This window comes from Culex quinquefasciatus, chromosome 1 (assembly GCF_015732765.1).
Source record: "Culex quinquefasciatus strain JHB chromosome 1, VPISU_Cqui_1.0_pri_paternal, whole genome shotgun sequence".
Classification (NCBI taxonomy): domain Eukaryota; kingdom Metazoa; phylum Arthropoda; class Insecta; order Diptera; family Culicidae; genus Culex; species Culex quinquefasciatus.
In genome coordinates, this window is record NC_051861.1 from 33,460,953 (window position 1) to 33,476,435 (window position 15,483).

The 15,483-nt window shown below is 41.2% G+C and overlaps 3 protein-coding genes across 3 annotated transcripts; 2 read left to right on the forward strand and 1 right to left on the reverse strand.

Annotated features, from left to right (window-relative positions):
• Positions 1-63: 63 nt before the first annotated feature.
• On the forward strand, positions 64-5,153 carry LOC6052082 (zinc finger protein OZF). Its single transcript, XM_038249527.1, has 2 exons — positions 64-173; positions 3,754-5,153. Exons 1-2 carry the CDS (start codon positions 164-166, stop codon positions 5,109-5,111), a joined length of 1,368 nt encoding a protein of 455 aa, XP_038105455.1. The 5' UTR covers positions 64-163; the 3' UTR covers positions 5,112-5,153.
• A 620-nt stretch (positions 5,154-5,773) lies between these two features.
• LOC6052080 (probable prefoldin subunit 5) lies at positions 5,774-6,751 on the reverse strand. Its single transcript, XM_001868372.2, has 3 exons — positions 6,499-6,751; positions 6,218-6,427; positions 5,774-6,152 (listed from the first exon to the last, which is right to left on the reverse strand). The coding sequence occupies exons 1-3, from the start codon at positions 6,598-6,600 to the stop codon at positions 5,961-5,963; spliced, it is 504 nt and encodes a 167-aa protein (XP_001868407.1). The 5' UTR covers positions 6,601-6,751; the 3' UTR covers positions 5,774-5,960.
• A 5,811-nt stretch (positions 6,752-12,562) lies between these two features.
• LOC6052079 (translocon-associated protein subunit alpha) lies at positions 12,563-14,323 on the forward strand. The gene is made up of 3 exons (XM_001868371.2): positions 12,563-12,796; positions 12,897-13,625; positions 13,685-14,323. The coding sequence occupies exons 1-3, from the start codon at positions 12,733-12,735 to the stop codon at positions 13,765-13,767; spliced, it is 876 nt and encodes a 291-aa protein (XP_001868406.1). The 5' UTR covers positions 12,563-12,732; the 3' UTR covers positions 13,768-14,323.
• The last annotated feature ends 1,160 nt before the right edge of the window (positions 14,324-15,483 follow it).

A 15,483-nucleotide genomic window follows, 5' to 3' on the forward strand; every position in this document is an offset into this window, starting at 1 on the left:
ACCCAACCAAAACAACGGTATCGCCCGTCAGGTTACGCCAAAAAGCCCTTTTGTGTTTTCGCCCTTTTGTGATATTTGCGACCTCAGCGATAAAAAATGGGTCTAGAAAGCCTTCAGAAGGAGTCCGATTCAGCCCAAGAATCGTTGAGCAAGGATCACGGCTATGATACACAGTAAGTAGCAAGGTGGTTTGAGGATGTGGTCTATATTAAAGTGACGTTCCTTGGGGTGTCCCCGCTGGAAGTGGGAGACATGGCAGCTGACGACTAGGCCACCCCGCGGCACCATTCTGCCTTCTCATTATTTGCATAGCTTCAATGGTTATAACTAACTTTTTGTCCTGCAACTGCTCGACCCAGAATCCCCGGATGTCCCAAGAACCGGTAAATTATGGACCTTCATGTCTAGATTGTGAAACCAGACCAGATCCGATACTACAATAATTGAAATTAAATAGTTATGTATTTAGAATCATACAAATCTGTGTTTGTTGTGGAATTGTGATCAGAGACATAAAAAACATACATTTTGATCCATTTTGAGGATTGTCAGGTTAAAATTCACTAAATTATAACGAAAATTTAGTGTATCTAAATATACGTCGGAACTTGCAGAAAACACTACATTCGCCCCTCGTGATTGGATGAAAACACAAGGGCGGAAACTCAAATTGGTTTGTTTTGATTGATGTTGTTGATTAGCCCTTTTGTTTTTTGCTTGTTAAACTACGTATTTTCGGAATTTTGTGATGATGGAGGGTGTTTTAGAATCAGTTTTGTTCGCTTTATATGATTCTGACAAAAACTCAGTTTGTTTAGCTGCCTCTCAAGACGCCGGTTCCAGGACAAATTTGATATACCCAGGGTGACCACTCAAATTCCATTTTCAAATTCCCGACTTTTTCCCGACTTTTTTCCAGACTTTTCCAGAATGCTCAAATAATAGGCATTTCTTATCTAAAGAATGATTTCAAACTTTCTATAAGAACAGAACCAACGAAAAATAAATTCTCAGTGAATTAAAAAAAAATCCAAATATACGCATTTTTTGTAAATACAGAAACTAAACAACAAATAAAAAAAACTTCACAAATGGAATATCATTATTATGATTCAGAGTAGAAACACAAACTTTGTCTTAGTCTTTGAAAAAATAATCGAAAGTTCAACAATACTTATAACTTCCATGTTATTTTTTAAATTGGCAAACGTATAGTTTTTGATACTTCGTTTCAACTGAAAATGACAAAAAGTTAAAGATAACTGAACTAAAAATAGCATTCCTATTTTTTAAAACTTCAACATCATTTTTAATCAAAGAATGATCAAAACATAATTGCTGTTATTATTCATTCAAAGGATTTAGAAAAATGTCAAGGAATTCTTACAAAAATGTTTTTGCGAAGTTCCCTTTTTAATTTTGTAATTTTTAATATTGAATTTTCTAATCAATTCAGTTTGATATGATTTTGTTTTCCCACTTATTTTAAGCAAAATGTTTGAAGAGACATTTTTTTTTTTAACAATTTTGCAATAACTCAAAATTTCTTGGATTTTTTTGCAATTTCAAAATTATCAAAACGTAAAAAAGTTTTTCAATTCTGGATTTTATTCGATATTTAAGTTTTCAGAAAACTGAAAATCAAGCTTTATCTATGGTATAGGTAATTTACCCATACTCACCAAAAAAATTGGGAAAAAACATATTTTGAATTACTAAATGAAAAATATTCATCAAAAAAAACTATTGACAAACTCAAGTTGGAATCTGTTTTCAAATTTTTAATTATGTGACAAAATGAAATAGAATCATAATTCTAAGCTGATCATTAGGCACTATTTTTATTTTAGTTTTTCATTAACTTTACCTCTTGTTTGATAAACAAAAAATAATAACGATCATTTGATTCATAAAAAATATTATGAAAATCTGTATCAAAGACTCCAATATTTATTAAGATTAAATTTAAAGTAAGTTACTAAAGCAGAAATGAGTAAATTCAATTTGAAAATTGTACAAAATATTACAAAATTATTCAAGAGTTAAAAAATAATTTTCAAACAAGTATGCTCAGAATTCCCGACTTCTCCCGACTTTTTGACAAAAAATAATAAATTCCCGACTTTTTCCCGATTTTTGGCGGATTTTGGCGAATTCCCGACTATTTCCCGACTTTCCCGATTTCCCGACATGAGTGGCCACCCTGATGTTATGTATTTAGGATCATACAAATCTGTGTTTGTTGTGGAATTGTGGTCAGAGACATCAGAAACATATATTTTGATCCATTTTGAGGATTATCAGGTTAAAATTAACTAAATTACAACGAAAATTTAGTGTTTCTAAATATACGTCGAAAATTGCAGAAAACACTACATCCGCCCCTCGTGATTGGGTGAAAACACAAGGGCGGAAACTCAATTTGGTTTGTTTTGATTGATGTTGTTGATTTGCCCTTTTGTTTTTTGCTTGTAAAACTATGTATTTTCGGAATTTTGAGATGTTAGAGGATGTTTTAGAATCAGTTTTGTTCGCTTTACATGATTCTGCCCAAAAACCAAGTTTGTTTACATCTGAGGGTTTCGCCCTTTTGAAAAGTTGTTACTGAATTGAAGATTTTCAGGATACTCGATCACTGAGGAAAAAGAATGTAAGATTTTCATAAGACTACATCTTATGTGCTGCCTGATTTGAGTAACCACTAGGCTCTCGCGATTTTCATAGACAATCTTATGACCGTCACTATAAATTCATATGGTTATAACTAATCTTTACTTATGTATTTTGTCCACTGTTGATCGACTATGGACTTCATAAGAAATTCTTATGGAATTCATCTGTAATTTTTCAATGGTTTTCGCGTATGATGCTAGTATCTTGTGCTGTCCGTCTCCAGTCACCGACCATGTTGGCCTTCCAGCGTGTTTGTAGTCTTGGTACAACTCGAAGTTCATGAGACCCCAAGTGCTCTCTGGTCAGCCTCCTTTAGCGTCCACGATTCGTGACCCGTAAAGAGCCACAGGGAGCATCAAGCTCCTGAACAGCGTTATTTTTGTAGATGTTTCCAGCAGGTTGTACTCCCGGAACTTGTCGAGGATTTGTCGCAGAGTGAACATCGCATCCGCCGTTGGCCGACCCGCTCGAAACCCACACTGGTGTTCACCGACAAAGGTCTCGGTCTCAGCTCGCTTCACAGGATTCGGGAGAGTACTTTGTACTCTGAGTTTGAGGATTGTGGTGCCTCGATAGTTGGCACTAAAGAGTCTTTGCCTCTTCTTGTAGATTGGTAAAAGAAAGGCAAAGCAATCCACTTTAACGACCTCCGGGTCTTTTGTGGGCTCTGTTGCAAGTTTCTGCTCTTTGCTAGGCGTCCGAAGATTATGTGTGGTGAGTCACCCAAAACCTCTTTTACGCAAATGGATCGACGTTTTACTTCACCATCCGATAGAAGGCCAGGAGGATAAGGCGGGAATCGAACCCGCGCCCCATGGCAACTTGGGGATCGGCCGCGCCACGAGGCCTTGTAGATTGGTGTGATTGCTTAAAATCAACGTTATCAAAAACACTGAGCCTTATGACACCATTTGAATTTGCTGGCCGGTCAAAATTTTACCTGACTTTATTTTCGTGTACGTACACGCAATACATGCGCACGTAGATTACTCTATTGTGTGAAGCTGTTGTATCGATCTTGGACATTTCCCAAGTATACACCCCTGACCGCCAACTTCCGCTCGCTTTCTCTTCCTGCAGATTCGCCGCCGCAGCTGAATCCGCACACGTGCTACGTGTGCAACGTCTCCTACGAGGACAACCGCGCCCTGGAGGCGCATCTGGAACAACACGTCGCCATGCTACCGTACCGCTGCGAGCAGTGCTCCACCCAGGACTGCCCAAAGGTGGCCAAATCGTTGGTTCAGCTGAACAAGCATCTGCGCACGCACCAGTACGCGTTCCAGTGCGGCCGCTGTCCGCTGCGCTTTCCGACGAAAAAGTCCCGCAAGCTTCACATCTACCACGTGCACTCGGATTCCAGCGCCGACGGGTACACGTGCCAGATTTGCGGGCAATTCTTCAAACAGCGTCGACACTTCCGGGTGCACATGACCAACCACCGGGCCAAGGAGAAGGAAACGTTCAAGTGCGCGCACTGCGGAAAGCCGTTCAACAACGGCACGCTGCTGAGGCGGCACGAGCTCATTCACACCGGGGAAAAACCGTTCGAATGTGACAGGTGTGGGAGGCGGTTCAATCACAAGGACAACTTCTTGGTCCACAAGCGGAAACACATCGATGAACGGGGTTATCGCTGCAGCGAGTGCGACAAGCAATTTTTCGACGCGGTCAACCTGCGGTACCATATGGCAACTCACTTCCCGGACGACCCACGGTACAGGCGACCACTGCGAGAACCGGGAGATCCGGACAGGCAGTACTTTTGCGACGTCGAGGGTTGTGACTACAGTACGCGAAACGCTTCGACGTTGCACTACCACAGAGGCACACACGACAAGAAGTTCCAGTGCGAGTTTTGTCTTTGGCGCTGGCCAACAAACGCGTGTCTCAGGCAGCACATTCGCCAGGTTCACGAAGGTCGACGACTGCCACGCCGGTTCCAATGCCCTCATTGCCCGAAGAAGTTCCCCAGCCGGCAAAAGCTGGACATGCACGTAGACGTGCACGAGAACAATCGCCGGTTTCGGTGCCGTTTTTGCGACCGGACGTTCGTGCAGAGCGGGAACTGTACCCAGCACGAGCGAACGCACACCAACGAGAAGCCTTTTGGTTGCACGTACTGTTCGTCCAAGTTTACCACTGCTAAGGGTCGGAAGCGGCACGAGGTGGCGCGGCATTCGTCGGCGGAGCAGCAGGTGGGCACGCAGGTTGGGCGGGAGGAGGTGGTGGAAGAAACGTCGGCCGCTAAGGATCTTAAGGTGATTGTCGAGATGATCGGCGTGGACGAGTCGGTCCTGCTGGAGGCTGCACCGCTGGACGGCGTCGTGCATGAGGGGGTGCAGGGATTCCAAATCGTTGAGATGCGGCAGGATGGGGCGAATTCGCATGCCAATTTTAGTCCGGTTGTCGTGTTTGAAAACCAAGAATCTCAGTAGCGCAAAGTCAGATTTGAATAAAATGTCCAGTTGATTTCAGCAGCAGCGTGTCTACTCTCCATCTATTCTCACATACGCTGCCAAAGATCTCCCAAACAGCGAAAACTCCCCTCGAGCGTCGTCCACGTCTCGTGCCTGTAGATAACGACCGTTCTTATCACTCCGAATTTATCTGTTGCAAAGATTGTCCGACGTCACCAACGATACGATGTACACAAACTCCTCAACGACCTCGACCTCGTCTCCGTCAAGAGCGGCTTTCAATCCATCTCACGATTCTGCATCTTGCCCAACACAATGAAGACAATATGCAGCTTGTTTTCTGCCTTGCCACTCTGGTACATGGTGAATACTTAAGCATCGTCCTTTCAGTTCTGCAGTGCTACAACATCGAAGTTACGGGGTTTAAGTCCGCTCAACAGAGCGTGCCCGAACTCAACTGCAATTCTATGTTCCGAGTTTCCAATTGGTGTCCTTTTCGTGTCTAGTTCTGTGCCGTTGATTGCGGCAGCTTTACCTAGTCTCGGGGTGGGGCTGCCGCCTTGAAGCTTCGCCGTTCCATCAAGGTGGTAACCTGTAACTATAGAAATAAACATTAAACAAATCGTTAAAAAATATTGAAGAACTGAAGGCCGGTGATATAGAATTAACAACTCCTACTGCTTGGCAAATTTAACTGTTATCTTGAAATTTATCCAACTTATTCCCGGTTGCACAATGTTACCGCTAAATGCTGGCTTTGCGGAATTAAAAGCAGCTGTAATGAGTTTTAATGCAAGCGAAAACTGTGATCTTTGACTCATAAATTAAAGTGTAAAGTAGGTATCAACTTATTGGAACCGCCCGGAACTACTCCGCGTCACCGCCCGCCTCGCGCTTCTTCATCATCTCCTTCTCGAACTGCAGCAGCTTAATCTCCATCACCTCGCGAATCGCGTCCCGGATCTTCGACTTTTCCATTCCCAGCACCTCGATCTTCTCCATCTGCTCCTGGACAAAATCCACGCGCCGCTTGAAGAAGTTCTTCGCGCTGTCCAGGTCCTGTTACAAAGAATAAACATGAATCAACTTGAATAAATCAACCAAAAAACGCTACGAAAACCCACATTCTCCACGTAATAGCCGGTGCCGATGTCGATGATCACGTTGTCCGCGTCCTTGATCGTGCCCGGCACGTACATGCTCCCAGTCAGCGGCACCAGGATCTGCTTCTCGTTCCAGTCCGGCTTGAACTGCTCGAGCGCCTCCTTCGAGCCGGAGTACTTGACGCGTGCCATCTTCAGCGTCTGTAGCGACTCCTGGAATACGGTCAGCTCCTGCGAGAAGAAAAAAAATAATCAAAGAGTGTTACTCGCCGAGTTCCGATAGGCGTGGGTGGTTTCGAGACCTGGTCCAGCTGGTTCTTGAGCTGGGTCAGCTGCTGCAGGTTAAGTGTGTTGAGATCAATCTGCTGCATCTGCGGCTTCTCGGTAGCGGAAATGGCCGACATGGTCAAGGCGCGGGGTGGTTCCGGGACGTAGTGAGCGTGCGGACGCGGACGAAAATCACGCCGGATAAGGGAATACTGGGCACTGAGATGCGGCGCACGGTTCCGACTTTTTTCTTTCTTTCGGCGATGAACAACTTTTGACGTTTCTCGTGTGTGTGCGGATCGACCTGCTGCGGTGACAGATCAGTGTGGGGGTGTGCGTGGCTAGGGTTACCAGTTCCATCTAAAGTTTGTTGATGGTTCTGCAAATATCTGCAGATTACTTTTTTTTAAATTGGGTACTAAAGCCCTATGTAAATTTTTATGTACAACGGTAAATAACACGACTAAAAACAATTTCTGATCACTTTTTTTCATTTTAATGCAAAATTTTTTTTTGACTAGACAACATTTTTTCGATGGATCAACTATGGTCCCCTTGGAACGAGCTTTCAAGTAGGAACTTTTCTGTCAAGAAGGACCGCAAGGTTAATTTTTCAAAATTGATTTAAAAATCCATTTTAAACTCTTTGTGGTCGTACAAAGGTTCATTGTACTCAGAAAAATAAGCTTTATCGCTGTAAACAATAATATCAACAATCTAAGCTTCATTTTAGGACCCAATTGGATACTAAGGGAGCGTTCTTTTATTACGTAACGCAAAAAAATCGGACTTTTAGACCCCTTCTCCCCCCCCCCCCTCGTTACAAAATTTCCATACAAATTTCAAAAATTTTGCATGGAGCGTAACACGGCCTCCGACCCCCTCCCCCTACTGCGTTACGTAATAAAAGACGCTCCCTAAAGCCTGTAGGGATTATGGGTTGCAGGATTGAATACACGCAGAAAAATGTTTTGTAGAATCAGCCTGTACGAGGGTTGATTCAACAAAATATTTTGTTGAATATAATCAACAAATGTTTTGCATTGAATCAACACTCAAGTTTTGTTTTTTTAAATCGGCGCATTTTGTTAAATCAAAACGGCTTTTTCGTTGAATGTACTCTCATTTTTGTTAATTAAAATATGACAGACAGTGCGTTCAAATCAAATTTTTGTTGAATCAACAAGAATTTATTTTTGAAATAAGCCGGTATTTTTTTAATATAAGACTCAACATTTCATTAAATCAACAAAATGTTGAATTGAAATAATAATGCTTACTTTTTGTTTTTTATTCATTTTATTTATTTATTTATTTTTGAGGTGAATAAATTTAATTTCGCACGCCAGTCCGTGCGTGGTTCCGCTGCTCTCGAAACGCACCTGGGCTTCCGATTAAACTGGTGCCGTCTGCACCAGGATGCTCTGTTCTTGCATCTTCCCGATGATTGCATCAATGAAATCTGCAAAGGTGGACAAGGTGAATATAAGTGGGGTCAATTTATGTTGAGTTTCAATGCACCCCAAGTGTGTTCCAACGGCCGCCATTCTGTGCGAGGGTTGTGTGAACACGTCAAATTTTCGCTGATTCTCCGCCGTGGTAATAACACGCGGAGGACCTCCCAGGTGAGGCAGAGATATTTCATACACAAGTCCATTCAGCTGATGCAGGTTATACCTTTCATAAAATCGCAAGATATCACGAAGATTTTCCTTAGACTTTATCACCAGCCGACTGACGAAAATTCAACTTATGACAGATAGCAGCCACGTGTCAACAACAATTAATTGTTATTCAAATCAAAAAACAATGTAACGTTAATTCAAAGTAGATTCGGGTAGAATCTACGCAGTAATTTTGTTGATTTTTCCAAAAGGGTATTGTAGGGATTATGGGTTGCAGGATTGAATATGTAATAAATTATTAAATGAGTATTTATTATAAGATTGATATAATTCATAAATAAGAGTTAAGAGCGCAACAAAAAGTGCGCACCTTCATGAATATTGCCTTGTTAGCTAATCGTGGATTGAGTGCGAGAGCGCGCTAGCGAGCTGCGAGAGAGAACAACGAGCGAGAAAACAACGAGATGCGCGCGGCCGGCGAAAGAGAGAATGAAGATTGTCAAATCAGTTTTGTGGTTAATTTCTGTGGAATAAGACGTGTTGTTTGTTGATTGCAAAATATCTGTGTTTTTATTATAAAAGAAAGTCCCCGATCACGACAGGTATGACAAATTTACAGTGAGCACAGTGAGTTGATTCAATACTACATTTTGAGTTGTTCCAATAGAGATATCCAAGCGCGAGAGTGTGTTAGTTTGTAACAAAATTTACACGCAAACATAGGTAAATCGAGTAGAATGATTCGTCTGTCAAAATCAGCTGTGTCCTTTCTTATACCACGAGCACGTGGTAAACAGCTGGTTTTTACAGACGATTGATCTACTCGATTTGCTTATGTCTGCGTAAAAAAAGTGTAAACAAAATCAGCTGCTTGTAATTCAGCCAATCACAATCGTTCAAAACCAAAACAATACTTCAAATACAAATACTAACACAAAATGATGGTGTGCGTGAGAGAAACCGTGGAGATCTCTATAGAGTTATCTACGTGCGCATGTATTGCGTGTACATACACGAAAAAGATTGAGGTTAAATTTTGTCCGGCCAGCAAAATCAAATGGTGCGCTAGTGTGTGTATGCGAAACGTCATAAAGCTCTATTGGTTTTCAGTGCATCTCCAGCGCTGGGTGCAAACATCGAAGCAAAGCTAATTTGCACCCGACGTCAACCCCATCGCGGTACCTGTCGCGGTAGCAAATTTGCTCTCAGTTCTTCGGGATTTCACTTTGCTACCCGGTATTCTGCCTTTTTGCTACCGCATCAAATGGAATTATGCACGGAAAATCGAATCAAGCACGGATTTTTTTTTTAATTTAGAAAATTTCAAAAATTTAAAAAATCTAAAAAATTTAGAAAAATTAAAAAATTTAAAAACTTTAAAAAAATTAACAAATTTAAAAAGTTTAAAAAATTTAAAAAATTTTAAAAATGTAAAAAATTTAAAAAATCTAAAAAAACTAAAAAATTTAAAAAATTTAAAAAATAAAAAAAAAATTTAAAAGATAAAAAAAAATTTAAAAATTTTTAAAAATTAAAAAAAAATTAAAAATTTAAAAATTAAAAAATTAAAAAATTTAAAAATTTAAAAAATTAAAAAACTTAAAAAATTAAAAAATTAAAAAATTAAAAAATTTAAAAAATTTAAAAAAATTTAAAAATTTAAAAAATTTAAAAAATTTAAAAAATTTAAAAAATTTAAAAAATTTAAAAATTTAAAAAATTTAAAAAAATTAAAAAATTAAAAAAAATAAAAAAATCTAGAAAAAATAAAAAAATTAAAAAAATCAAAAATTTAAAAAATTTAAATAAATTAAAAAATTTAAAAAAATTTTAAAAATTTAAGAAAAAAAATAAAAATTTTAAAAATTTAAATAAATTTAAAAATTTATGTGCCTCGACTCTGGTCCAGGTCGAGGGGGGGGGGAGGGGGGGAAAGAGATTTTTTTTTTCGCCGAAAAAAAACTTTTTGCGGTGCTGTGCATTGGAATTCCACAAAAATTGAAAATATTTTTGACCGAATCCGGACATGCTAAATATGATTTTAAACACAGGAAAATGCATTTCTAATTGTTTTCAGTTGGATGGACTTATATTTCCTTTAAAATTTGGAAGTTTTTTGAAAAACATATTTTTTTGCCGCCTGGTTTTTCTAACCGGGGGCGACATAAACTTTGAAAAATATGTGCAACAGCCTAAAATAATTGAAAAAATATTATATTTTTCAAATTAAAATTTTGTAAAAGTAAAATAAAAATGAAATTTTGGAATTTTTTATTTTTGAATTTTTAAATTTTGGAATTTTTGAATTTTTAAATTTCTGAGTTTTTGAATTTTTAAATTTTTAAATTTTTGAATTCTTGAATTTTGGAATTTTGGATTTTTAGAATTTTTTGAATTTTCGAATCACCTACAAGAGCAGACATAGAAACACGCATTCAAAACTTTGCCCCCGGCTTGCCGGTACTTGTCGGGTATCAGAAAATGAGTACCCGGCAGGTACCGACACATATTTTTCTTCTACAGATGAACTTGAGATCAAATTTGATACCTGCTTTGCTACGCGCGGTGGGAGACTCGGGGGCAAACTCGAGAGCAAATTAGGTGGGAATCAAATCGGGTAGCAAATGGTTGAACTTTCGACAATTTTGAAAAATGAAATTCTTTGAAATTTTCAATAGGATTAAAAAGTTTAATGAACTTTTAGCATTTCTAGGCATGAATCAACACATAATTATTGATTTTGAAGGTAAACGAGAGCAAAAAATGATAAAAACCCATATTTGCCCCCCGCGGTGGGCTTGTCTCGGTGGCAAATTTGCTACCCTAGCGGTGGGGATGACGGATTTTTTTCAAGGTGGCAAATTTGATCTCGGTATTCATGAGCCGGGTGCAAATTTGATTTGCACCCCAGCGCTGGAGATGCCCTCAGGATTCTTTCAACAAAACGTTACTTAATCCACCTTTTATGCATCCAAGTTCATTTTTCGAGTGATTTTATAGCCTTTCCTCAGTAAGGTGAGGAAGGCAAAAATCGTTTAGTTGAAACAACAAAAAAAAATTGATTCAAACCCAATCGATTTTTCTGCGTGTATGTAATAAATTATTAAATCTAGATTAAATCTTCAAAACAACCTATCCCTCATGGGTTTCCTATGCAGTTAGGACCTATTGAAAATTTAATCTAGAAATGAGTATTTATTATAAGATTGATAAAATTCATAAATAAGATTTAAGAGCGCAACAGAAAACATGTTGACTCTCATTTGAAGCAATATGGCAACCGCGCGTTTCGCATCTGGCGCGACTCTCGCACGTAAACAAAAAGACCCGGCCTTTTGAGGTTATGCAAAAAATCATCCTTTTTGCCTTCCTCACCTTACTGAGGAAAGGCTATAAAATCACTCGAAAACTGAACTTCTCAATTAGACCTCCTAGACCCACCTTCATGTATACCTATCGACTCAGAATCGAATTCTGAGCAAATGTCTGTGTGTGTGTGTGTGTGTGTGTGTGTGTGTGTGTGTGTGTGTGTGTAGGGATGTGGGTCTGTGCACCAAAAAATATGCACTGGATTATCTCAGCACTGGCTTAACCGATTTGGACCGTTTTGGTCTCATTCGATTCGTCTTGGGGTCCCATAAGTCCCTATTGAAAATTATGAAGTTTAGTAAAGTACTTCAAAAGTTATGCTAAAAAAACGATTTTGACTAAAGTCCGGAAGATTGTAAAAAGGGTGATTTTTGTAAGAAACCCCAGCATGTTATACATTTTTAGAAAGGTATTTAAAAGACCTTTCCAACGCGACCAATACATTGAAGATCTGACAACCCTATCAAAAGTTATAAGCACTTAAGAGTTATTTATACACTTTTTGGAGGCTAGTTCTCAGATATTTAGATGAAAACGTATTCCAAATATATCATGCGACCCATCTTTGGATAGGTACACTCAAACCCCGATGGTTTGACACCAACCATTGTCAAACGAACGGGATCACTTTTTAGTTTGACACCCCTTTTACACGGAGTTCACACAAACTACCAAACGCTTGTTTTGATAGTGTGCGTGATCGCCATGTAAAATGTGATCTATTAAGGATCTCTAATTACAGCGATTACACTGCGTTACCGTGCGTTGTTGAACCCTTCGACTCGAATGATTTTTGAAGTTTTCAATCAAGTGCTGCCAGTTTCTTCTCGCATACAAATTTATCTGTACATGGTTCATCTTCCAGAACCGAATCAATGATTCGTAACAGAATTTTTATAATTAAAAGCTGGATTCAATGCGATAAAAGCATGAAAAAAATATTGTTTCATAGCTGTATTGAAAAACAATGGGTTCATTCAAGATATTGAATTTTATCTGGTCTCTTTAGCTTTCTGCAGCAACTTTACAAACCTTCCCAACGTGCTTTACAGACTTTCCTCGCAACACTGCCGCCACAACCTGTCAGCCATGTTGTCAGTTTGCTTCCACGTGAACTGACGTTTTCTTCCACCGCCGCAGTTCGCAGCAGTCCAAGTCGGCTTCTTTGCGTGTGCTGGGTTGGCCATTCGATTTCATCCTCCCGTCGGAGCAGAGTACAAGTTCCGCGAAAAGTTGTGATTCAAAGTGACCCCGCGCCAGTGATTATCCGTGAACATGAAGAGTCTGTTGATTTTTGCCCTGCTGGTTCTGCCAGCGGTTCTGCTCACCGTGGACGGTGGTAAGTTTTTCTTTTTTTGGGGGTTTTCTCTCTGCCCTTTCACTTGCTTTCACTACGACGTGGCATTTCGTAACTTGGGGTCTCGCTCTCTTTTCGGAAGGTTCCCGGTTGATGGCCCACGCTGCCGAAGATGAATTGGACGAGGAACTGGACGTGGAGGTTGAGGGAGAGGACGCGTCGGTGACGGGCCAGGCTGAGGAAACGGAAACGGACGACGAGCCGGAAACGACGAAATCCCCGGACGCCGATACGTTCCTGTTGTTTACCCGTCCGCTGCACTCCGCTGGTTCCGGATCGCAGTTTGAGCTTCCGGCCGGCTACCCGGTTGAGTTCCTGGTCGGATTCGCCAACAAGGGAAGCGACGATTTCATCGTGGAAACCGTCGAGGCTTCGTTCCGCTATCCGATGGACTTTAACTACTTCATCCAGAACTTCTCGGCCATCGCGTACAACCGCGAGATCAAGCCCGGCCACGAAGCGACCGTTTCGTACTCGTTCCTGCCATCGGAATCGTTCGCCGGACGTCCATTCGGGCTGAACATTGCGCTGAACTACCGCGACGCCAGCGGCAACCAGTTCTCGGAGGCCGTCTTCAACGAAACCGTCTCGATCATCGAGGTCGACGAGGGTCTGGACGGCGAGACGTTCTTCCTGTACGTGTTCCTGGCCGCCGTCGTGGTGCTGCTGCTTGTCCTCGGCCAGCAGTTCCTCGGTTCGTACGGCAAGCGCAAGCGATCGCCGGCGGTGCGCAAGACCGTTGAAACCGGAACCACCAACACCAAGGACGTCGACTACGAGTGGATCCCCGCGGAGACGCTCAAGAAGATCCGTAAGTTCTGCCTAATCTATTCTCATAGCCAACCCACTAAGTCCACCATCTTCCAACAGAAAACTCCCCCAAGGGCGGCAAAGTGTCCCCCAAGCAGAGCCCCCGGCAGCGAAAGGCAAAGCGGGCCGTCGGAGACGACTAAATCGCGACTCTCGCGATCCTAACTCATCGCATCCATCGCATCAACGGTTTGGATGAATCCGCAGCGGCAGCAGCAGCAACTCTCCGTGAGATTACCTATTAAGTGTGCGATCGGCGGTTTCTCAAATCCAAACAAGTTTCAAATCAGAACAGGTCGAAATGCACACACACATACGTTTAAGTTAAGCCGTTTTCCCTGAGGACGACCTTTTTTTTGTTTCTTAAGTTTTCCCCTTTCCCCGCGCAAAAAAAACGTAGTTAATTAGTTCGTTTCGTTTAAACATTCATCTCTTGCAAAACAAAATATCCCTCCTTTTTTACCCCCAAGTGTGAGAGCGAGACTGCAGCGTTTTTCCGCGAAAGAAAACGCTGAGAATTATTTCCCCTTAATACCCGAGGACGCGGCTTCATTACTGGAAGTGTGCGGAACTAGTAGGTGTGTCCTTTGAAGAGAGAAGAGTGTGTTTTTTTTCGCTTAAATTATTTTACAATTTTGTGAAGAAGAAAAGAAAAAAAATATGGGAAGAACAAACAAGACCGTGTAAGAAAAACGAAAATCAAGCTGGAAGACAAGTTTATTGGTGATGACCGTCCCTTCACTGTTTGCATGCTGATCTTCTTGGGAAAGTCTACCACAAGGGATCGTAAGGTAGTTCAACTTCTAAGAAGTTTCTCACTGGTGTCTGGTACTAATTGTGTTGTTTGTACTGTTTTTTCTTCTTCTTGCAGGTGCACACGTCCCTCAGAAGGTAGGTGAATTATCCTAACAACATTTTCTGCTACCCTATTGTAGATCTGGCTCGTCGCTTGTTATCTTTAGTGACGTATTCGGAGCAAGGCCGTCTGTGTGCCGCATTGAAATTATTACAAACAAAACTGGGTTAATGGAAGCGTCTTACAAATTTACTGGGTTTGACCTGTCCGAATCCCAAATCTCAACGGCTTGACTCAAATCACAGCCCCAAAAGTCAACCATCAAAATCGTTTAGCACATCAATGTTTTAATTTTGAATCATATATGAGAATGATGGAATCGCCTTTGGTTATGCTACTTTGATCAGCAATGTTGTTTGGCTGCTGGCAAAAAAAAATCTAAGGGGTAAATAAAGACTAACGATGCACCAGGCAAGAAAGTCGTGAACTACTGTGTCGAGAACTGGATAACTGAATGGCTTCGTTCGAAGAAGTGCAAGGTGGTTTCGTTCAGCCGTTCAGCCGTGGAGCGGCGTGCTCTGGAACCGTGTAATCTCGATTACGGATCAAAGCGTGGCGGTAGACAGTAAAATGAGATTCAATGAATGCATTGCTCTGACAACTTGTAAGAGCATTTGCCAATCTCTCGCCTAGCGTAGGAACCTGATGCAGCGCCTCTCCGTGTTCAAACTGATCATTTGATGATTCTTGCACCAAAAGCAGGCCAAGGGCGAATGATGCTGATGTTACCTCTTCAGTTGACGCTCAGGCGAGGAACATCCTGGAAGGAGCGTCACTAACTACATCCGTAGTCCTGTTAGATCATTCTTGATCAGGACAGTATAGCTCTGGTTCCTTGCGAGTGTCCTATTTTCTTACCTCCACGTTGGCTTGGTTTTTCATGATGACCTAGCTGGTGGCCTGTGGAAACGGATCGTAAACCTTTGACCACCGCGGGTCAGAGTCGAGTCGGCTAAAAGAAAGGGGCGCGACAATGTGGGAAAGGGAAGTAATTTGTGATTGT